The sequence below is a fragment of the Diadema antillarum genome, unplaced genomic scaffold (assembly GCF_040938485.1).
Source record: "Diadema antillarum isolate AM-2024a unplaced genomic scaffold, OU_Dant_1.0 seq00000561_RagTag, whole genome shotgun sequence".
Taxonomy (NCBI): Eukaryota; Metazoa; Echinodermata; class Echinoidea; order Diadematoida; family Diadematidae; genus Diadema; species Diadema antillarum.
This window is the reverse complement of record NW_027271500.1, coordinates 1,429,222-1,453,834: the sequence shown is the minus strand read 5'-3', so window position 1 is coordinate 1,453,834 and position 24,613 is coordinate 1,429,222. Positions and strand designations below refer to the sequence as shown.

At 39.7% G+C, this 24,613-nt stretch overlaps 1 protein-coding gene across 1 annotated transcript in view; it reads left to right on the top strand.

Annotated features, from left to right (window-relative positions):
- Window positions 1-12,602, top strand: part of LOC139734996 (trimethyllysine dioxygenase, mitochondrial-like) — a 35,367-nt gene extending 22,765 nt beyond the window's left edge. The window contains exon 7 of the mRNA XM_071645770.1: window positions 12,329-12,602. Coding sequence (XP_071501871.1) covers window positions 12,329-12,602 — 274 coding nt within the window. The remainder of the gene's footprint in view (window positions 1-12,328) is intronic.
- Window positions 12,603-24,613: the final 12,011 nt, after the last annotated feature.

Below are 24,613 nucleotides of genomic sequence, written 5' to 3'. Positions count from 1 at the left end.
TAAACACTAGATAAACAAGGTCAATGAGCTCGGCATCAAATATAATAGGCCCACAAGCTGTGCGGTCCGCGAGCTCGACACTCGAGGAAAACAAAGCCCACGAGATTAATATATGTATTACATCAGAAAGCTTAATCTATTCAGTGTAGGTCTTGTGGACCTCCCCCTCCCCCCCCCCCCCCCCCCCCTCCATGTGTCGGATTCGTATGGGCCTGGTTTGCCTAAGTGTCAAGCTCATGGGCAATGCTACCTAGTTTCCAGCTGGCGGGCCTGTGTTGGTCAGTGTCAAGCTCGTGGGCTGTATGGTTCCGGTGAATGACTCATGGTCCAGGAGCATACAGTGACGTCATGGACCATTTGGAAGGCGACATACTGTGAGGCATAACATGCATTCCACATGAAGCAACCCTGTGTCTTGCAACTTGCTATTGTCATCCAATTAAGTTTGGGTCATTACGTCAGGCAATTTTGGGCATTTTTTCAATGACCTGTTTAGGAACCTCAATTCCAAATAGGAGTGGAACTACTATTTACTCTAATTGTCTTCTTTATGCTCGATACTCCTTAACACTTGGGCCTGGCCAAGAGTTGTGCCCCCATGCCCAAATATTGGTTGTTTCCAATATGCCGCCATCCGGTTTGCATCATATGTGTGAATCAGGGTACGCTGGCAGCGGGTAATATCACCTGCATGATCCGGTTAAGACTCTCTGCCAGCAAGTGGTGATTCAGTGTAACCTGCTGAAATTGGTCTAGATCTATACCCTCGATCTCTTTTAAGACAGGGCAGCATCTGCGTCTTCAGTGAAGCACGCGATCGGCACACAGATCTCCTCCACGACTAAACTGGATAGACATCCTGTAGTCAGACCAGCGTTCTTATAGGTCCACAGCCACTGTATGCGATCATCAGAGTCTTCCAATGGCAATATCTAAACAGTTTGGGTGAAGGCAAGCTTTTGTCTCTATGATGAGTGCATTGCACATAGAGTACAGGATGCACGAGCTGATAAGAAAGGTTCTTTTTGAATCGCGGGATATTCTACACTCCTTTCTCAGGCAGAGGTTCTGAATTATCAGGTCGTGCTCAGTCTGCACACAGTGAGCTGAACACCATATCAAGTATACGTGTGTAATGATTGTGTGTAATGATATGGGAAAAATGCATGGAAAAATCAAAATACATGTTTATGTATTTTACGTGGAATCAGTTCCTGTTCCGAAAATGCGAGGCTGTATTGCAGGTGGCCTATTGAAGGTGGCCTTCAATTTGTTTTTCAGAGTATATTGGCATGTTTAACAGACTGTAACTCACAAATATGCCTCTTGAAATGTTTTGAAAAACTTCTGCTTGCTTTTACATGAGCGGATGATTATCAGTTGTTTTTTCTGCTTTTTCATTTTGTGTGAAACAAAGTATTGTTTCTCTTCAAAAGATAGCGTGCCAATTAATCTGCACTTACTGTTAGTGCTCTATCGGCCCTATAAGACATTCAAACCCACCTTCAGCCTAGACATCCGTAGACGTTGTGGTGTCGAGCGGGATCTGAACATCTCCCATGAAGCGAGACTTCTCTTTTCTTTTCTTTTCCCCACTAACAATGTGAAACAAAGATATCCGTAGGCATTGTAGTATGTAGTCGTGGTAGAGCGAGACTTCTCTTTTCTTTTCTTTTCCCCACTAACAAACAAGTTTTCAATAGCAGGAAACATAATAGAGGTATTCGCACATACTGTTTACATTTCCCATCACATGCATTTTAGCGTGCCAATTAATCTGCACTTACTGTTAGTGCTCTATCGGCCCTATAAGACACTCAAACCCACCTTCAGCCTAGACATCCGTAGACGTTGTGGTGTCGAGCGGGATCTGAACATCTCTCATGAAGCGAGACTTCTCTTGTCTTTTCTTTTCCCCACTAACAATGTGAAACAAAGATATCCGTAGGCATTGTAGTATGTAGTCGTGGTAGAGCGAGACTTCTCTTTTCTTTTCTTTTCCCCACTAACAAACAAGTTTAGCAAGAAACATAATAGAGGTATTCGCACATACTGTTTACATTTCCCATCACATGCATTTTAGCGTGCCAATTAATCTGCACTTACTGTTAGTGCTCTATCGGCCCTATAAGACATTCAAACCCACCTTCAGCCTAGACATCCGTAGACGTTGTGGTGTCGAGCGGGATCTGAACATCTCTCATGAAGCGAGACTTCTCTTGTCTTTTCTTTTCCCCACTAACAATGTGAAACAAAGATATCCGTAGGCATTGTAGTATGTAGTCGTGGTAGAGCGAGACTTCTCTTTTCTTTTCTTTTCCCCACTAACAAACAAGTTTAGCAGGAAACATAATAGAGGTATTCGCACATACTGTTTACATTTCCCATCACATGCATTTTAGCGTGCCAATTAATCTGCACTTACTGTTAGTGCTCTATCGGCCCTATAAGACATTCAAACCCACCTTCAGCCTAGACATCCGTAGACGTTGTGGTGTCGAGCGGGATCTGAACATCTCTCATGAAGCGAGACTTCTCTTTTCTTTTCTTTTCCCCACTAACAATGTGAAACAAAGATATCCGTAGGCATTGTAGTATGTAGTCGTGGTAGAGCGAGACTTCTCTTTTCTTTTCTTTTCCCCACTAACAAACAAGTATAGCAGGAAACATAATAGAGGCATTCGCACATACTGTTTACATTTCCCATCACATGCATTTTAACATCGGAATTTTCATGTACACATTTTGCCTGGAAAAGAATTACCAAGAACTTTTCAACACAATACATGTTCAAAAGAAGCCATTTGGTTCATATATAATTTACTCGACAGAGTGACTTATAGGGGCCTACTTATCACTGTCCACGTACTCGAACAGTTTTCGCTAAATATACAAGCGGATGTTCACAAGACTGCAAAGAGTAGAATGATTTGCCCCTTAACATGTCAGACTACTACATCTCTTGAAATATCTTCAAACGTAAATTAAAGTCATTCCTCTTAAATGATTACTCTCGGTCGACGAATGAGGTCCTCGTCTGCATGTCATTGTCGATCTCGTCAGTGTGACTGCATGGGCCGTCCGTTGAGCGGTCTGCCGTCACGCTGTCAGTAGGCCTATTCTCTTCGTCACCATCACTCTCCACTTTGTATCAGTCTGACAGGGCGCTTCAACATCTCCGATGACACCAGTTGACTATTTGGAGTTTGTAATTGCACTCCAAATTGGCGTAAACCAAAGTTTTGTGCTATCGTGACTCCTAGTTTTTCCTAATGTCCTGCTGCTCGCCGGTTCAGTCATGACAGTCAGATCCTCATCACATTCACAGCGTAGGTCGATGGTGCATTCGGCGTCGATAAAGATTAGTTGGTTGACTTGGAGGGGGGGGGGGGGCATGATGTACCAAGAAAGGGGAACTCCTGACTTTATCTCTGTGGTCTCCAACTATTCTCAAAGTTCCTCAAAATTCCAAAATACTCTGCAGCCTTTGCTTCACTACATAGTGTGAAGCCGCTCCCACTGTGCTTGCCACTCTAACTGATTTCTCGGCTGAGACATGTTTTTTTATAACTAATTTACTAACAAACTTCCTTTCCCTAAAGCATTTCATTGGCTCAATCTTACATTGGGGTGTGGCGTTCACTGGAAATTAATTTCTTACCGGTCAAATGTTCAATTTGCTCCTCCTATTCGTTTCTGTGAAAACTCAATTTTCTATGATTCATCTCAATTTCTGATTAACTCGCCCACTGTCTTTTAGTTTCTTCATTCACTTGTTCTCTGTAACCACTGGTAAAGACTTTATTGTTTCTTGGATATCAAAATGATAAACCAAATGAATATTAGTGTCCTTATGGCAACCAACGTCATCGTTGTTCTGGGTCATTATCCCTGAATTTGTCTTTGGAGTTCCTGTTTGACCCACTCCACTAAACAATAAATGCTAAAATAGAGGGATAAATTCTGGCAGGAGGGCCACCTTCCAGCTCAGAGGGTCATTTATGTTTGGGGATCAGAGGGCAAAAACAAGTCATCACGTCATTCCCCGTAATTTGGCGCGGGGCTTTGGGGATGGAGAGTGCTGACCACTAGCGGGGAAAGTAGCCAACATCAAACTCATAAATTCCTATGACCATAGACTTTTCTTGGAAGAGGTGGTTTTGACACACACACACAAAAGAAAGGAAATAGCTGGAAGGAACATAAACGGTTTCATAAGGGCTTTTTACACTTGTAAATTTTTGCTTAGTCCCGTACCAAAGGTGGGGCTAAGGGGGGGGGGGGGGGGCTTAGCCCCACCGCTTGTACGGGACTATCCTTAGCCCACTGTTTACACTCGTTTTTGCCAAAGTGGGCTAGCCCCACCGATAATCCCGTACTATCTGGCCCTGCAAAATAGCAGGGTTAGCACCGCAATTGCGGTGCCAAGCAAGTGAGTGTAAACAGAACGAAAAAATAATCCGGGGCTAAGCAACGGAGACGAAGTCCGACCCCCACTGACCAATCAGAAACGAGGTAATCAAGTGCTGCCGGTGCGTGCGTGTACGTGTACAGTGCACAGCGTAATCATGAATATTAATGTGGTTTGGAAAGTCCGGGGCTAAGAAATACGAGTGTAAAAAGGTCAGTTTTCTCCTTAGCCCCGGACAAGAGATAGTACGGGACTGATTGGCCAGTGTAAAAAGCTGAAACAATTGATACGGGACTAACGATAGTCCTGGGTCAGAGAAAGTCCGGGTTAAGAAACACAAGTGTAAAAAGGGCTAGGAAAAGGACTGCAGTGTTGTTTTCCTTTACTCTCTATCCTATTCTATTCTATTCTATTATATTTTATTCTTTATTATAAACACGTGCTAGTAGCCATCTGGGCTACAATTGTGTTTGTTTTGTACATCCTCTAAAGGTCACCAGAGGTCAGAGGTAGAGCCTTATCTGTGCTTTTTGGAATAATGAAGACAATTTCTTGTAAAACAGGTATATGCTTGTTTTGTACATCTTAACCGTGTTTATCATTAACTAATGACACTACAGATCAATATTATGATATTTTGAGGTCATTGACCTCTAAAAGGTCACCAGAGGTCAGAGTTAGAAACCTGTCTTTGCTCTTTGGAATATGAAGACAGTTTCATTGCAAAACAGATATGCTTGTTTTGCACATCTTAACCATGTTTATCATTAACTAATAACATCACAGATCAATATTATGGTATTTTAAGGTCATTGACCTCTAAAGGTCATCAGAGGTCAAAGGTAGAAACCTGTCAATGCCCTGTGGAATCAGAAGATTTGTAGTACAAATGCATATTTAGTGCAGCGTAACCAAGATCTAAGCCTGTCATTCACAAATGCCTCCAAACATCAATATTCTGATATTTAAAGTTCATTGACCGCTGGAGGTCATCAGAGGTCAAATCAGACTTACCTCCCGATCTTGAAATGAATCTTATGGTATGTACTAACACTGGTGAAAGTTTCATACTTTAGTCAAATTTTGCACAATTCTCGTGATTTTGAGGGCTTAACCGCTCTACTAGAATACAGAGGGAGAAATTAAGCTTGTACATAAATCGTCCTAAATGCAAACGATACAAATCGTAAATCCTTAAGATGTTGTTTTCATAAGATGATGTCTCAGTATGGCATCTCCGTGATTCCTGGCAAATAATACAAAGAACTTCGTTTTCTGTAGTAATGATATCCTTTTTATTAAAAGTAAGAGTCGGGGTGGGGGTGGGGGCAGTGACCCGGGAGGTAGTTACCCAGGGAGTAATTGACGTGGTGCACTGTCCTGGGGGTAATTTTCCTCTTGATAGTTATAGGGGAGGGGAAGTTGTAGGCCTACTTATCCGGGGTAATCATCCATGGGGAGTTATCGGAGGGGGTAGTTATCGGGTGGAAGTTATCTGGGGTCTAGTTATCGGAGGAGGGGGTAATTAATCTGGGGATAATTATCCTGGTGGTAATTATCGGGGGGGGGGGGGGTAGTTATCCGGAGGGTAATTATCCGGGGGATAATTATCCGGGGGGGGGGGGGTAATTATCCGGGGGGTAATAATCCGGGGGTAATTATCCGGGGGTAGTTATCCGAGGGGTAGTTATCCGGGGGGTAGTTATCCTGGGGGTAGTTACCCAGGGGGTAGTTCTCCTGGGGGTAGTTACCCAGGGGGTAGCTTTCCAGGGGGTAGCTATCCAGGGGGTAGTTTTCCGGGGGGTAATTATCCAGGGGGTAGTTATCCGCGGGGGTAGTTATCCAGGAGTAGTTATCCGAGGGGTAGTTATCCAGGGGGTAGATTTCCTAAGGGGGAATTGCCCTGGGGGTGATTGCCCTAGGAGGGTAGTTGTCCTGGGGGTAGTTGTCCCAGGGGGTAATTACCCTGGAGGGTAATTGCCCTTGGAGGGTAGTTGTCCGGGGGGTAGTTGCCCTAGGGGGGAATTGTCCTGGGGGGTAATTATCCGGGTGGTAGTTATCCGCAGGGTGGTTTTTCAGGGGGTACTGTTCCTAGACCCGTATAGTAGGCATTTGTTGTCGTTTTTACAGCGTTTCCTAATAAATGCCTATAGCGAAAACCCAACACAACTTTTATCAAGGAGGGAAGGGAACTTAAATTTAAATATAACATAGTTTACAGAAATCAGACATGTAAATATGGCAATCATATACATCCGCACGGCCGATTGTAATCTCTTACTTTGATTATCAAACGTGATCGCCTCAAAAGAATTTTGACTACGATTACAGAGGTATCATCTACAAGACATAACTGATGGTTTACAGAAGTGATCATCAATTCAGTAAGGATTAGTCAAGTCATGAATTCACTTTACCCATCATGTCTAATCGAACCACGACATTGTTTGGGTAACCGTGCCTTTTTATTCTCATAGTTCAAACTAATTCTTGACGTAATCAAAACAAATAGTTCTTTATATAATTTCTCAAAATACTCGAAAGATGGCCTAGGTCAAAACTTTCTACAAAGATTGCGTACGGCAATCTTTACTAGCCTAAACAAGTTTTCTAGAGCTATCAGTTCCCCCTATGACGATGACTTCGATTGCGTTTTGAACTTGCATCGAACTACTTTCAAAACAGCTATTACCTTTATAGTTCAATTAATAAACCAGTCTTTTGAATTCATAACCAACATTCGTAATCGTAACCATACAGTAACATAATACTGCATGTCAATAAAAGTTGGAAAATGTAAATGCTATGTCAGTAGCGCAGAATAAATGAGTAACGATTATCTTCATACATTCTAATTCCTAAGTGATGTCGCTGCGACAATGGTTTGACGACTGCTTCAAGCAAATAAAATAAAAAGGAATGGGATTTACTTCTAATGATAGTGCCACGCCGTACAATGCATTTCACTGTATTTGGTAACGTTTCGTTACGTTTCTTTGCGCTTTACGTACGGAAAATAAAAGGCAGATTGATGCTATTAACATGCTAACACACAACGCATTCAAAATGTTTTTGTTTTTTTTTAATAAAAATACACAGTGTACAATATAATGCTTTAGTATACGTTTTGAAACTTTGAATTTGCGAGTCCTTTATAAAGTTATAAGCAGGGTTATTACATTATCAAGCAAAAATTAAAGTATTTAGGGATTCGGATTTGCGCAGAAGACTAACAGTGCTATATATGGCGATCGTTCGCAACAGAGACAATCCTCTTCATTAGATATACAATGTAATTCTGTCTTCATGAATTGAAAGAGAAACGAAAAGAAGTCAACTTTTTAACTTCATTTAGCTTCTCACCAACTGAACTTAATTTGATCTGCCATGCATGACATCGCTGTGTGTTCTATTAATTCTATTGAATTATTCGATCGGCGTGCTTGTTTTTTATGCAGAATATCACAAGTAAGTTTAATTCATTGAAGTTCATAATGTTTGTACATATGGCGTGTTCGTTGTTTTGTATTTTCATTTTCATAATATATCATTTGTCCATTATCTGATTCTGACCACGAAAATATGGCGACTGTTCAAATGCGGAGCATGTACTGGAAAAATGTAATGTCTCCTGCCAGTATAGACAAACTAAATTCTAGTCTATCCCCGCTTTAAATGGAAATGAAAAAAAAAACGAAGTTCGACTTTCAGTTGATTTCAACTGTTTTGTATAGTGCCTGATTCATGTAATGGACACAATTCTTCAGCACATAAGCAATCACACAACTTTCGGGAATAGATGTATGTCTTAATGATTGTATCTCATGGAAGAAAACTCGTCTCCTTGCCTGAATTTTAGCTTCTTCCTGTTCAAGCCTGAAAGAAATAGTTGAACATCAATCGCAATCACTATATAAGAGAGGCACATCCTTAAAAGTAAGCACAGGAGTACTGAGACACACTACGAAATAAAAACGGGCCTTTTATCACTATTGACAACGCATGACATTGAAATGTTTTTTTTTTTTATCCTTGGGGGAGGGGGGGGGGGGTTAATACAATGGATTATTCTGAAGGTTCGTTAATCACACAAGGAAACATGGTTCGCTATTAGCTTAGGTTCGTTAACAAGAAAATTAAATGCGGTTCCTTTCCGGTGGTTCCTTTACCCGAAAGAAATCAAGCAATCATTTTTTCTAATAAGGTTTGTGAATATAAAACGAAGTGAAGAAGGCCTAAGTATTAATTCCGAATATTTGTCAGTATTATTATCTATACTCCAAACTCCAACTGCAAAAGTGATGTAAAAAAAAAAATCAGCTTAAGCTACAAGTTAATGTTTTTTTATATGCTATGGTATTACAGAAGTGACTGAGAATAAGAAGTATATTTATGATACAATCATTGTAAACCCAACGTGAAGCTGTCAAGCCTACATCAACCTTTGCTTCTGATATACGTATAATATGTGCAGCATTGGCAAGCGTGATAAGCGATGATTACTGTGCACGCAACGCCTATAAAGGAAATGTGCCTAATATGGCGGGAATTCAGAATGTTACGGCTGTATACAGCTGCAGCAGAACAGACGCGAAAGCAGTCTTTGATGCTCTGCAACATTACGACCATGTGCGTAATTTGAGGGTTTTTAGTACACGCAAAGAACACGATCTCAAAAGACGACTATCGTTAATTAACGTCATTGACTTTTTCTACCGATGCTGTCTTTTGAACCCCGCCTACAATAGGTTCTCAGGTTCTATTTAGGTATTGGTACTTGCTATTAAACGCATCCTCTTTAGTTTCCATTGACAACAACATGGGAGGAGAATGGAAGCGATGAACGCCCTCGCTAAAAGACGCTTTTCGTAAGACGCATTGCGTGCCCGCTTACAATAGGTTCTCAGGCTCTATATTTAGGTATTGGTAGTTGCTAAACGCATCCTCTTTAGTTTCCATTGACAACAACATGGGAGGAGAATGGAAGCGATGAACGCCCTCGCTAAAAGACGCTTTTCGTAAGACGCATTGCGTGCCCGCTTACAATAGGTTCTCAGGCTCTATATTTAGGTATTGGTAGTTGCTAAACGCATCCTCTTTAGTTTCCATTGACAACAACATGGGAGGAGAATGGAAGCGATCAACGCCCTCGCTAAAAGACGCTTCTCATAAGACGCATTGCGTGCCTTTTTTTCTTTCTACTGTTTCCTATTGTTTGTGAGTTAAAAACTTGCGGCAAACCACAACGCAGCCGACACGCAACGCGTACCGACTCATTCATGCGGCGGCAACGGCACGGACACAAACGCGCCGAAGTTTACATTCGGGCTGCCGTATTGGTCAGATTTGTTAATGATAGACCTGTCCTGCGATTGGTTAATTATCTTACATACCCAAGCTATCGCCTTATACGGTAGTACGTGCGATGGAGCGTAAACGCCGTCGCTAAGCGGGACTGTTTTATTGTTTCGTCCCGTGAAAGAAACAGGTTGTGAGCTTGAACATAGCCTGAACTTTGAGAACGATTTTCTCCGTTATTTAGAAAATGGACTGACGTCATGAACATAGTTGATATTCGTTTTAATGATCTATAGGGATGTCGAAATGAGTTGTATTACATATCAGTGTAAAGCTTAGAGTCTGTAGAATTCACATATAGGCATAACTACGATTTCATTTTTTGCGACTTTTGACTCATTCCGACGGAGCGCATCACAAATGTCATGCATGACTAAGCGTATGACGACAATGACAAATTGCACTTTTTGTGTCTTCCAAATTTGAATGTCATGTGAAGGAACAAAATAACGTCTCGCTCAATTTTTCAATGTCAATTTCAATTTATTTTCATATTTCTCGAAAAAATACAAATATAACAAAATGATTAATATTACAAATGAAATAATACAATGATATCCAGCTAGGTGGCATGAAAGAATACTGCAGACATATAGAACATAGTGGTCGATCTATGAAAGTTGGAATCTGAGAATAATGGATGAGATTTGTCAATGAAAGTGGCCAAATAGGTAGGCCAGCTTGTAAGAGTGAAGGCTTGTGTTCAGGCTTTGTGTTTAGGGTTTATTTACGCATTTTGGGGTCCATAACCACATGGCCATCTGTCTGATAACTTGGTCACTCCCACAAAGGCCAACCTATACATAGTTCATTTTTTCTGTTCATATTCAGTACATAGCTCTCAGCAACAAACCATGCCTTGCGTATGAAGAGAAAAAATGGACAATGGATTTAGTGTTTTATAGGAGCGACCACGTTGTCGACAACATGGTCATGTTGAAGGTTATGGACCATAAAAGGTTAAAAGAAACCCTATACAAACACAAACCGGCAGTCATGCAGACTGGACTGTTTAAGGAGGTCTCCGCATGATTTTCAGACTTTTACATAATTATGAACAAATATGTAAATTAGTTAAACTGAGTACAGAGTTTCAGAATTTACAGTGATTGGGATGAGGAATGGGAATGTTTTGAAAATTTATAACAAATTGCAATGAACAAGGATGATGACATGGCAGCCTCACCATAAGAATGCATGAGTAGGGGCTCAAGGAAGCAGAACAAAAGAAAGCATGCATAGATTCTACACAGGTGAACTTGTTAAACTCGTAGTATTGTAATAAATTGCATTGCTACTTTTCTGAAATATGTGAGGCTCTATGTCATCATCAGTGTAACTTCTGGGTTTTTTCAGAGTATTGATTTTTCTGCTCAAAGGATCACACAAATTTATTCATGGCGCTGTTGATTTATTTACTTCATGATGTGAAATTATTAAAATCGTCTGGAATGCCCCTTTAATTTGGCCACTTTCATTGACATATATCATCTGTTCAGTATTTCTTCACGATAACACTCAAATTCTGAAAAAAGTACAGTTTGTCATTGTTGTCGAAAAAGTTAATGTACTCAGTCGTGCATTTCATTTGTCAACAGTAATATGTATCAATAAAAAGAGGAAGAGTTCTCTTTTCCTAACAACCAACACTGCGCTCTCCATACATACTAGTAGCTGACAATATCATGAAAATAATAGTAGCATTCCAAAGTTGGATTACCTTTTTTGATACACACGGTATAATAACGACCAACATCTTCTGCAAAAGCCCCAGTCACATATACATGCCGGATCACCCCGGATCTGATCACTCCGAGTGATCCCTGAGGTCACTCCAAAATGAGTGAAAATGAACATTTTCCCTCAAAATTCACTCCAAGTTCACTCTAAATTCACTCTTTTTTGTATTTACTCGTTTAAGAGTGAATATTTTCACTCGATTTTTTCAAGAGAGTATAAGACCTTTGGTCGCGTCACATACCGTCATAGTTTCTCCTTTCTTTTTTCCTGCGGCATTGCAGCTGGCTGGCATATCAAGTACAGGAATTGTTGATACATGTCTTTCATTTTCCGACACTTCCCGAGCATTTTCAGTGGAAGGCGTAATTGTTGAAGCCATGTCGCATTCACATTTACATTATCACTCCTCTGTCAGAACTGCTATCAGAGCAACTGTTAATTAGTGTGTCACATGTGGTTACTTGTTTTCCTTTTATCGTGTTTTGAGAAGAATATTCTGTACCCCGCGAGTATTAATGGTATTTTTTCATTTTTTATTTTTAGTTTGGTCTTTAGTTGTACCCGTGCTCCTCATCTTGTTCTTCACACTAGGTTTTTGTTGGGACCTACACTCAACAAGCTTTGCTTTAATTAGTATAAAGGTTCCATCGTATTTCTCTATAGCTTTCTTTTACCCTGATTGAAACTGATACATCGACCTTTATCCAAGCTGGACATTTGTATGTATTATCATATTTTGTTTTATTCTCTGTTTTTTTTTCTATAGAGACATACGAAAATAAAATTGAAATTGAAAAACTATGACGCTTTTTCCAATAGATTTAATCCCCACGACCGCCTCCCACTCAATTACCTGTCGTATGAGGACGCTGAGCGCTTCTACGCTGCCTACCGGGCCCTGGGCCGCATTATTAACTCTTCCAACAACGAGGTGCAGACCAAGCTGCGGCCAGGCCGCATGCTGATCTTCGACAACTGGCGGCTAATCCACGGCCGGGTGGAGTTTACTGGAAAGCGCGTCATGGTCAGCTGTTTCCTCTCTCGCGACGAACTTCAAGACCTCAAACGAGTTGTTGCCAATTTAGCGCTGTGAGATGGTTGATACTGATGTGGAAGAAGGCCATTTTTAAATTTATTTATTTATTTGTGGTTTTTTTTACGTCGCGTCCCCAAGGACTATATGAAATCATTATGATTGCATTGGTTGCATTGGATTATGATTCATGAATGTTTTATCTCATTACAATGTCGGGAATATATTGTGAGAAGGAGATGGGAGAGGAGCAACCTCTTGCTGTAAACGACAGTTTGATTAGTTATGATGTGTTTTACATATCACTGCAATTATAACGGTGAAGGGGATAGTGGTTAGATTTAAAAGAAAAATTCCCATGAATACTATCGGACTAAAAACGTTGAAGTCTCCTTGAATGTTATATAGCATAATGATGTGTTTTATATCACTGCAATTATAACGGTGAAGGTGATTGTAATAGTGCCTAGATTAAAAAAAAGTTTATATGAATATTAAACACTTTGAAGTCTCTTTGAAGATTGTAGTAGCAATTTCTAGAATTTCCCCATATTATTTGATTTGATTTGATTTCATTTATTGGTTCCTGTATTATCATTGTATATGCACATACATTACACATGTATACATACATTGTTGGTGGCATGCATATTCTAAGCATAAGTTGTTTACAGGTATTTTTCTACGTTATATATTCATATAATTCCTACACTGTTAGAACGCTGTGTAAAATTTCGTTGTTTAAAATATTGTTGTTTAAAATTCTAAACAATGTTGTTTAAATATAGAAAATTGGAGCTTGATTGCCTTAAACAGCGGTTGTTTAAAAACAATTCGGAATGATTGTCCAAACAATTAAACATCGTTGTTTAGAAATTGATGGGCAAAAGTCATGTGATAGTCATGAACCAATCAGCGGGCTTGCATGTGTATCCTTCGTTTCATCCGATCGCCGCCGGTCGGGCGGCCACCGCGCCTCACACACACACACGTACGTACGTCACACGTTTATGTACGTATGGACCGCGGCTATTCATCATGATGGACGGCGGTGACGATGACTGCAATGCAGCTATATGGAGTCACGAACATTCTCAGCAAATGGGGTCTAGCTATAGAAGAACTTTGCCAGTCATTCCAAGGTATTTATTTATTTAACTGATATAGTTACATCGCTTCATGCCCATCTGTAATTTGCATGATGTATGAAGCTAGTCACGGCTCACGCTTTGGGTTCTTGGCCGGGCTGCGCTACGCCTCGCCTTCATGCATGTAACGTTAGATCTATGCAAACTGGCACGTTAAGTTTAAGGTCGTCTGTACCGGTACGTACATTATGTTTTTCAACCAACTCGTGCTTGTATAAACACTTGCATAATTCAATCCTTACATACATTTTCAAAACTTCACATAAAATACGAATTTCTTTTACAAAAACTAATCATCTAAATCAGCGTACGGAATATTCCCATAGTTGTGACACAGTACAGTAGCCTATTCGTTTCTAATCTAAGTTGTAACAGTAAGACTATGTGATTACAGGCACCGTATCACATAACGCACAATATAGGCGCAGTGTCCGAGTTCGATGATGTAGAAATCTAACAAGTTAGTTAGGCATAGGGTCTAACGTGACGGTTAGGGCCTAGCTAGGCAATGCTAGGGCCTAGTCTAGTCAAGGGCTAGGGCCTATATTTTAGACTGCTAGTGCTAGCTAAGTTTAATTACACAATGACCTGTCTCGATCATTTCCTATACCTCATAATTTAGAACTTATGGTCGGCTGTATGATAGCCCTACTACATCGACTACCCTCTTGTAATAAGCCGACCGTGTATTAATTGGCGCACTGAACGCTTAGGGTTAGTACGCACTTCACTGCACGCAAAGCACATAAAAATGGATTGGCTTTGACTGTCGATGAGGATGGTGTGGGAAAATGCGAAAATTCACCGTTCATTAACAAAGTTAATGGTTTTAATGAAGGACAAAATTTCGAATGAATATTTTCACCGAATCGTAATGTAATGTCTATGGAAGTTTCTAAAAAGCTTCGTACAATACGGTATTCAATACAGCTCGGTTTGCGTGCATTGTCAATGCAAAAACAGCGGTCGATCTCAATAAGGAGCGTTACTGCGGGGAGCTGAAACGAGGCCACGCAAGTTCGACGGCGATATTTTTGCACTGAAACTTCGAATCGAAAAGGGAACAAAGGCATTTGATAGCCTAGCTCTGGATTTTCTCAATCACGCAGGTCAAGTTTTTTGCATGAATTTCAGTGTTAAATATTCTTATCAAGCAAATAAACATTGGGCGGTCGATGAGTAGTAGGTCCAACCGTACAACCAAAATCTGCTGTAAACATAACGAACCCCCTAAAATCCAATACTAAAGTGCAAGTTAAGTTCTACTTTTGCTGGAGCAATTCATTCTTTACTGAGCATCATTGCCATCAATGATGCTCGATGAATTAAGGTCTACGTAAGCTTCCAGTAGAAAAAAAGGCCTAGAACCCCTATAGAAAATGAAGATAAAGACAGAAAACAGATTGTGGTGTTTTTAACGCACAATATAGTCTATGCACCACACGTAAACTTAATGCCTGTAGTAATAATATACTGGTACCTTAGTAGAGTTCTATTTGTTTCGTATAGGTAGGTGGTTTGGGACCAATTTTTGGCACTTTTGTCACTTTCGAATAAGTTTCTATGCAAAGTTAAAGGAGCTTTCTTCTCACTGTCAAGATTTCCATGCCAAACGAAGCACATTGTGCAAATTCACACAAACTTGTGAGAAAAATGTTTATAGAATGAACATTTTTGCAGAAGCTAATGATCATGCATAATTCACTCCGTCATTTATGTTTTTGTTATTAACTTGAGTATTATATTTTTTTCCATTTGGTTTAAATAGCATTCTTTCTGGGCCACCCTTAATATGATTACAAATGCAATCTTGTTCCCTAATTTGTACAGATCAAGCAAGACTTCAGCCAGGAGATCATGGCTGAAGACAGGATGTTTGCAGCATGGCCATGTATGCTGACAAAGTACTCTAGTATGGGGAATCAAGATGTCCATCGTAGCAAACGCTGCTTATTCGTCACACGGGTGACACCGATGGCCTTTCCCAAGGTACAGTATTGCTCTGTGTAGAGATTCTAATCTACAGCCCCAGTACCACCCTTTCCTTTTTTGCGTTTAAGTTGAGGTGAATTTATTAACAGCATTAACAAAATACTTACAGTATGTACATGACTATAAAAAAAAAAATTGTTAGACCGAGAAATTCATTCAATGCATGTTAATTAATTTCTAAGACTTTCGCAAAAACCTGCAAAAACTGAAGTGGATCTGTAATTTCAAAGCCAATATCAAAGAGATCATCCGGGCTCTTGATGACTCGGCTTTGTCCATCATTCAACTTGCATGTCATGTTCCCGTATTTGGTTTTGTTGCCGATTCGACATCATGAGCTTCCTTGGCATTTATCATGCACTGATCGAGTGACACATAGCATGCCTTTAGATCTTCATTGATGTACACACTTTTCATGTTCTCTTTTCCTTTCAGACTAGAATGCCCAGAATACAGTTTGTTCCTTTTGTTTGCAATAAAGTGGACTTTGATCTGCCTGCTCTTTCCTTCTTGCCTTTTCCCCAAGATGAGGACAAGATCACGAAGATGAGATGTCCTCTTTCCAAATGTCTAAGCCAACTTCCTTGGCAACATTTGACTCGCCCTCAGTAAGCTCTTCCTCTGTCTCCTCAGCCCCCTCTGGCAGGCCAGTCAGGCAGAGATTGTCCCTCCTTAGCTCATGTTGGACCTCGTCCTGCTGGAACTGAATCCTCGAGATGACATGTGGATTCAGAACATCTTTAATTGTGCTCATACAAGCTTCTTTCGCTCCTTGTATCACATGCGGTAGTGCAGCTTTAATGACTGTAACTACAGCTTGGACAATTATTTGGGAGAGGCTGTCTCCTGCCCCTCTCTCACATTATAGCACCCCACGGCCACACAGTTCATGTACACTCGTCTGAAACTTCTGGACGGTTTGTCCTTGCCTCCTTCATCTACCATTCCCCTTTTCTTCTCCACTGCCTGATCAACTCACATGATAATCAAGCTTTTGTCATTATAGGATAACATTAACAGAGAAGTCTTTTATGAACTATTAAAGTTTTTGCTTTCTTTTTCCTACTACTTGGAATAAAAATCACTGGACCTTGAACATCCCTTGCTCTTGCTAATCTAATTAAGATATATGCGTATTAACTGATCTTGCTTTATGCAATGCCAGAATATGACATGAACCTCCTGCAAAAGCCCAAATGTCATTCATATTGAAATAGTCTTTGTTAAGCACTTAACAGTAGTGCAAGATTATTCTTATTAAGGCACTGGCTGTCAACACCATTCAACTTTCTTTCATCCAAGTTCATGGTAACTCTGATTGCTGCTTTGTAGAATAGCATAATGATTATTACAGCATTATAATTCTAATGCTTGGCCTTACAAGTTTGGCTCTACTCATCCACAATTACTTGCCCGTCTTGGTAGTAAATGCCGTTGCCAGAATCAGTCCCTCATTCAAAATGTGTAGTATTTTCTACAATACCCTCCAAACAACTTTAAAACAGCCCCCTCCTCACAGTTAGTAATCCTGGTTGCAATCAAGTACAATATAAGTACATAAGCTAGCATCTGAATATGAGCTGATACTTGTCAGCATTTCTCTTTATCAGCCTTGATTGTGTTAATATTTTTAAAGGGTATATTTGTACTTATCATTCAAAATACTCCCCCTGTGTCATACATTTTGCTCCACAGAGGAAAAAGAGACGCTTGCATTCAGCATGCTGCCGCTAGTTTGCCGAGGCTGGACTGCGAGGGTGTGGGGCAAGTGCTCCTTTCAGGAGTCGTTGGAGTTATTCTACGACTTTCAACCTGTAAGTACCTAACTGTTTGGAGGCTAATCTTCTAAAACAAGTGATGTATTGCCCTCTTATTGAAATGATGAGATGGACTTTGACATTGCAATACAAAATATAAAAATCATCAAGCTGTGGCCCATAGTTACAGAAATTCCCAGTTTATGCTGTTTCATTTGTTAGTTTAGTCTATGGATTCTACATATTTATGCAAATTTACTATGTTGCTAATGTATGCTGTGAATCACAATAATTTTTTTTAATGAAAAAAAAATCTTATATTACATAGTCAACATACATATTTATTTTATTTTGTGTTTGACTGCTCAAACACACACTTGTCCAATTATGTCCTTTTCATTTTGATAAAAAGGGGAAAAAATTCGCATGAAAAGCAAAATTGGTCCCAAATGTCGCCAACAAGGAATATTCCATTCATCAATAAATATAGCACTTGACCTATGGTATCATTATATTCAGCAAGATGCTGGAAATATATTACATACCACTCATATACATCCAATGTGATACAGGGTGTCCCCCCCCCCCCCATACCAAAAAGAAAAAAGACCTCGCATACTCCTTAATGTTCCTACAATGTAAGTGGACAAAATTGTTATACTACTAGTATTGGAAAGAGTAACTTACCCAAAATAATGAAATGCAATTCAGAAGTAGTTTTTGTTTGATAATACTTTTTGCCTGGGCTTGCCAGCAATAAAATTAATTGCCTTTCAGAAGTTCCCATAGGCCACACAGTTGAAAATTCATTCAGCCAGGTCATGGTTAGCCCTTGCAAGAATAGAAAATGTAATACATGGATGTTATATACTACATAAAATACCCAATTTAGGGTATATGTTTGCAAATGAAATGTTGCAGAATTTGGCCAGGCACTTTATTATGAACTCTACCTTGAACATTGGAGAGGTGTGGGAAATATATCTGTTCTGATGGACTTCATTATACCAATGCCTCAACCCAACACTTCTGCGTAGATTATTTCAAGATTTTATCGAGATGTATATGCATGTTTCTTTTCCACTTCCATTTCATTTTACAGGAGGGCACAGACCTGGCTTTCTACATTGGACAAATTGACAGGAAGCAGAGACCACAGCCCTTCATCTTGCTGATGGGAGGATCCTGGAAGAAGCCACTGCAAACCTTTGTCATTAGGAAGTTTTCGCTACACGACGCGAAGACCGAGAATACGAGGAAGCGATCACTTGTGACAGTCCCCGTACTCTGACTCCCATCCACATATCTATGCAGTTTCGCTTTCCTGTACAGGACGGAGGCATGGGGACAAGATCGCTGATTGGTTGGCTGACTGGCTGGCTCACTCCTGCCCAGCATCGGGACCGAACGCTATTTTGGCCAAGTACCGTACTCGTTTTCCCCCGGACGGGACGTTCCTCGGATTTGATCATGTGCAGAAGCAAATTTCGCACACGACACGCTTAACTCCCGGCCGCGTTGTGCTTGCGAAAACTCCCTATTGTAGAGAGACAGGGATTCTTGTTTCCAACTTTGACAAAGGCTGTGGACTGTGCATTCAAAGTGCATTATGTCCTAGATGTAGAGTACCAGGCTCAATATTTTGCTGCCTGGCAGTTCTTGGAGACAGTTGTGTACAAAACGCCTGGTAAAGTGACGTCCAATTCTGTGAGAGAGATCAGGACATACCTGAACTCTTCAAATCAGGAAGATTAGATGCGTAGAATGAGATTTTCATGGTCATCAGAAGTTTAATTGACAAAGTTGACTTTTAGGTCATTCGTCAAAGCAAAGGTTTGGTATCTATGTTTTATTTGTTTATAACTCAATAAGTAATGGATACATGTCACATGGAAAGATCAAAGGTCATGAGAAGATTGTTCTATTAGTGGGTAATGTTGGCCCTTGAAAACTTGTGGTAAAGATAGGTTAGAAATGAATTAAAAAGGGTATTTTGCATAGTAGTGACTTAATGAAATATTGGGAAAGATCTTCACAGGTTTATACTGAAGCATGACAGTCAATTTTCAGAAATATAGCAATTGTGAAATTAAAACCTCATATCTGTTGAGCATCATGGAGGTCACACTCTGTACTGAATGTGGCCTTCATAAAATTCAAGATGAACTGTTTCGTAGAATGTATATTTCCATTATGAATTTATTTCATTGTATATAGAGTAATCTTCATTATTGCCATCTCTATCACAGGAGTGACAGAGATGATCTTTGCTGGACAGATGTGCTGTACTTGGCACATCCCAGTTATGAAAAAAAAAAAAAAACTGTATGTGTTGGTAGCAGGTATGACTTCTCAAATTACACTAGTAAACAGGAGTAAGTTTCATTATAATTACAATGTACTGTATATGTTATTTGGTCTGTTCAGATATGCTGAATATAGGTATGGAGTAGAATTTTCACAAGAGATAAAACTTATTTCTTAATGTGAATGGTTTCTCCATCTGCAGTATATTTACAGTCATCATTGTACTGTCAAGGAAATATAATCTAATAACCCCTGACTTACTATTGCAGATGTTCCCCAAAAGCATTGCGACTGAAATGATTCAAAATGTTGTTACATCAAATTGAACATTGTTAAAAATGATCTAGTTAATAGAGAAGCTGTGTAGTGCAATACCTTCAGTAATATTTTCTTAGTGGGGCAACAAAGTACAATATTGGGACAGAAAAGCAAATCCTTAGAGGGCCATTCCCTTAAGCTTCGCTTATGAGATTTCCAAGCGCATGTAATAGTGACAAACACTTCAAGAACAAAGTCAGTGGTTCTAAGAAAATCAGATAATTATTCCAGGAAATAAGACTCATTCAGGATTTATCTTGTCTTGTCAGGGTATGATCACTATAAAACTGGATAATGTGTCTGTAAGGTGTGCATTGGACTGTAAAAGCATTCTGAAAAATTACATTCTCTGTGTACTGTTCATTCAGTTAGCCCTTTTGGACCCATCTGAGGGCAACTGATGGTCCCCATGCACCCACACAATATGAGAAATGAAGCAACAAAATATTCAATGTGGCACAGGTATAGATAATCTCAAGCTGAACACATCCATGTTATGCATAATGATTAATTCTTTAATTATTGCATGTTTCAAATTCAATTTGCCATTGCAGTTTAGTTGAAATATTGTGAAATGTGATTTTTACGGCGTTAAGCGCCCCATTTGTATGTAAGTGGAATCAAAATGTACATTTGACAATACACTAAGCTTTAAATGAGTCGAGGTCAATTCAGCTGGAAAATCACTTAACTCAAGCATAACAAAAGCTCGTGATTTTTCCTCTGCAGTCAAACTGCATATTTTTACTAAATCCGCGCAAGTCAACACATTTTTCTCGGTTCTCGAGAACTTCGACTTATCAAAGGTTAACTGTAAAAGAAGAATTGTTACTCTGTATATATTCTGAAAATGGATGAGACAATTCTTGATTGGCTCAATTTGTTATTTGTAATATGTTTGCACATCGATGGACAGATTGACCGATTGAAGGTTTTCTAATGATATGCTGTCAGTGATATAGACAGTGAAAATGTGCTGAAATATATAATCGGCCAAAAAATAAACATTTGTGCTATTGTGCTTATATACAAGTGAGTTGTACAGTAATATGGGATTAAGAAGTGTTTAAATTCTAAACATGAATATTTAATATTTGCTTTAAACAACCCAGTTGTATAAAATTACTTTTAAACAACCCGGTTGTATAAAATGACTTTTAAACAACAGTTGTTTAGTGTTTTAAACAACTTTTTTTAAACAACTCAGTTGTATAAAATTACATTTAAACAACAGTTGTTTAGACTTTTAAACAACTTTTTTTAAACAACCCAGTTGTATAAAATGACTTTTAAACAACAGTTGTTTAAATTTTTAAACAACTTTTTTAAACAACCCAGTTGTTTAAATTTCTTTTAAACAACAGTTGTTTAGAATTTTTAAACAACAAAGGGTTAAAAGTTTAAACAACTACGTGTTGTTTAATTTTTAAACAACAGTTGAGCGATTCACCGGTTAACTTGTGGTTGTTTAAAATTTTAAACAACCTTGTTGATTTTTTTCTAACAGTGTATATCAACAAAGTACTAATTGAAGCAGCGTGCTACATCTCTAGATTACAGAGCGTTTGTGCGCCATGTATAATTTGTGACCGTGCATCACAAAAGTAACAAAGTGTCGCACCCCATGATTTTACGTGAGAACTAAAAAAGTTGAAATGGGTCATTAATATTACATTAATATTCAGCTAGCACGGCTTTGGTAAATGTCAAAGGGCCCCTGAAATCCAAATGCAAGTTGATATGTGTTGAGTTATGATACCCTCAACATCACTTTTGCGGTGAAACGAATATCTAGAAACATTCCATGTATTTTTAACGATTTTTTTCTTCTATTTTTTTTTTTCAGATTACTTGGGAACGCCCCCCAAAAAATCCTTCCAAACCAATATTCCTCAGATGACCTCAATATGTCAATCAATGTACTGAAATGTTTAACAAAAGACACTGGAATGCACCTTCCCCTCGACTCAGCATAAGTTGCATGTTCCCTCGCCATGTCTTTTGTTAGTCACATTCATATCACTGAAACATGCAAGTTATGCTGAGGGGAAGGTGGATTCCAATGTCTTTTGCTAAACATTTCAGTACTTTATACCCCCATCTCACTAGACGGCGATTCCGCTACGATCATCAAAAATCGACAAATCGCGGCGGATCGTGGCTTGATCGCTTTAAATCTTCTCCATCGCATCTTGAGCGGTTCGGAAGCGCGAAGAGTCTCCACCATCGCCATGGTCGGCGACCTCGCTACGGGAGTTTTGAGCATGTCCAAAACTTCCGTAATGAGGTCGCCGTGGTTTTAGAGCGTATCACAGTTTTAAAAGCGCCACATTCGTAGCTCTGACGGGATAGCAACGCGTAAAGCGTAACTCAAGCGCATCGAAAGCGGCCCCCATCGCCCATGAAAAATTACCACTTTTACAGTATTACCTAACAGGGGCCAACCATGAAAGAAAGAAAGTGACGCACCAGACCGAGGAGGTGGACATGGAGAAAAGCGTATAATATTCCTTTTTCCACGTACACTCACTACGAATCTACTCTGTTTATTAGATTGTTCGTTTGTCATATGCCATTGCAAGTCAATGAAAGTAAATTAAGTTGTAATCTTTTCAAATATGTCTTCATAAAATTGGATCATTGCATGATACAATTTGCAGTTTAATTGCTCGTCAGCCGGTTCTTTAATATTGTATGTACATTTTGTATCCTTTTAATTGAATGGATGACTTAACTAATAGTGCAATTTCACATCAGATTGTAACTGGTGGGTTCGAGAATGCTAAGATGTAAGAGTGAAACCATATTCTGCATATCCATGTGGGTTTGACACTGACATCTGATTGAAGAAATTCAATCATCAAACCCATTTTATACCCCGATCGCATGAGATCGTAGCATGAGCCCGGCGTAAACGTATCACTGTAGCTCCGATCGTATCACTGTTGTAGCGAGGTCTTGATAAGCGTACGAATATCGCAACACAGTCGGTTCGATCGCAGAAGCAACGCGTCTCGTCGGCCTGGACATGCGGCAACAACGTGGCAGAGTCGTACTGTATTATCATCGTGGCGCTATCGCCTACAGCGCATGCAGGTTGAGCGTGGAGAAACCGTATACTAAGGCCGCGTTCATGCGAATTTCGTAACCAGAATCACAAACATGAATCATGATTCAAAACGGCGTTTCAAATCACGGTCTCAGCGGAAGAGCGTTCATGCGGGCTTTCGCAACGCTGATTCTGGCTCTGCTCATCCTTTGCCATTGCGCAGCGCACTGCGCAGTTTCTGCAACTCGAGCCAGACCTCCTAAATGCCAACTGATCAGTCAGTTTATTATAGGCCTTTCCAGTACTAAGGTGTAACATTTTGGCTCTTCCCACAGAAGGGAATAATCCTAATTCTTCGTCTCTCCAATTGTTTCCTTAGGTAGACACAGCGCTGCAGCCATTAGTTTTATCAACTCAATCGGAGAGTAATTACATGTATTATTTTACACAGCTAACGTTAGATACTAGCATAGAATCGGTGTATGGCGTTGATGTAAACAAATAAGTGCAAGTATGGTACCGAAACACACGATTCATAAGACGTACACAAGCGCGCGAACAGAGCAAGAAGCTGTGGGATACCACTCGAGACACGCATGCGCACAACGCACAATGACGTCATAGAATCATGATTGAAATCACGGTTGCGTTCATGCGGTTTCTGCGATCGTGATTCTGGCAGAATCATGATTCAAAACGCCCCTTTTTCCGCGTTTCAGATCGGCGTTTTGAAACGCGTTTAAATGGAAAAGTCGCATGAACGCAACGCAACTAAACACGTTTAGCGACTAAACGTGTTTAGAAACGCAATTCTAGTTTCGCATGAACGCAGCCTAAGTAGTGTAATCGCCTCGGAGGCCAAAAATGGAGACGGACGGCGATCGCGCCATGATTTTGTTAAATCGTCACAGATCGCCATGGTCGCCACGGTCGCCTTCATAGTGAGATGGGGGCCTATTGATGTTAAGGGTATCATAAATCAACACAAATCAACATGCATCTGGATTTATTTCAGGGGCCGTTGAAAGGGATAGTACAGTATTGGTGGAGATGAGAAATGAGCTTTTAACTTTTTGCGAGATACCAAGAAAACACTTATGATATAGTACAGAGCATACCATTTTAAGAGGAATTAAAAGTTTATTTGATGAAAATCAGGTTTGGAATTACTGAAACATCCAAAAACAAAGAAAAACAAAGCGATCATAATAAAGTGTGGGTCCCACACTTTATAAGAATCACTCTTTTTGGATATCTCAGCCATTTCAAAACCAATTTTCATCAAATAAACATTGAATTCCTCATAGAATTACATGCTTTTTCATATTTCATAAGAGGTTTCTCATTATTTCACCAAAAAAAATGTTAAAAACCTGAAATTAGGTCTCAACCAAAACTGTACGATCCCTTTAAGCTCTTGAATAGACCTTGTACTTCAGAGCCTCTTTTCTCAGTTCACACTTTTCCAGAGTGTGTGGTTTCTTTCCAGTATTTAGATAG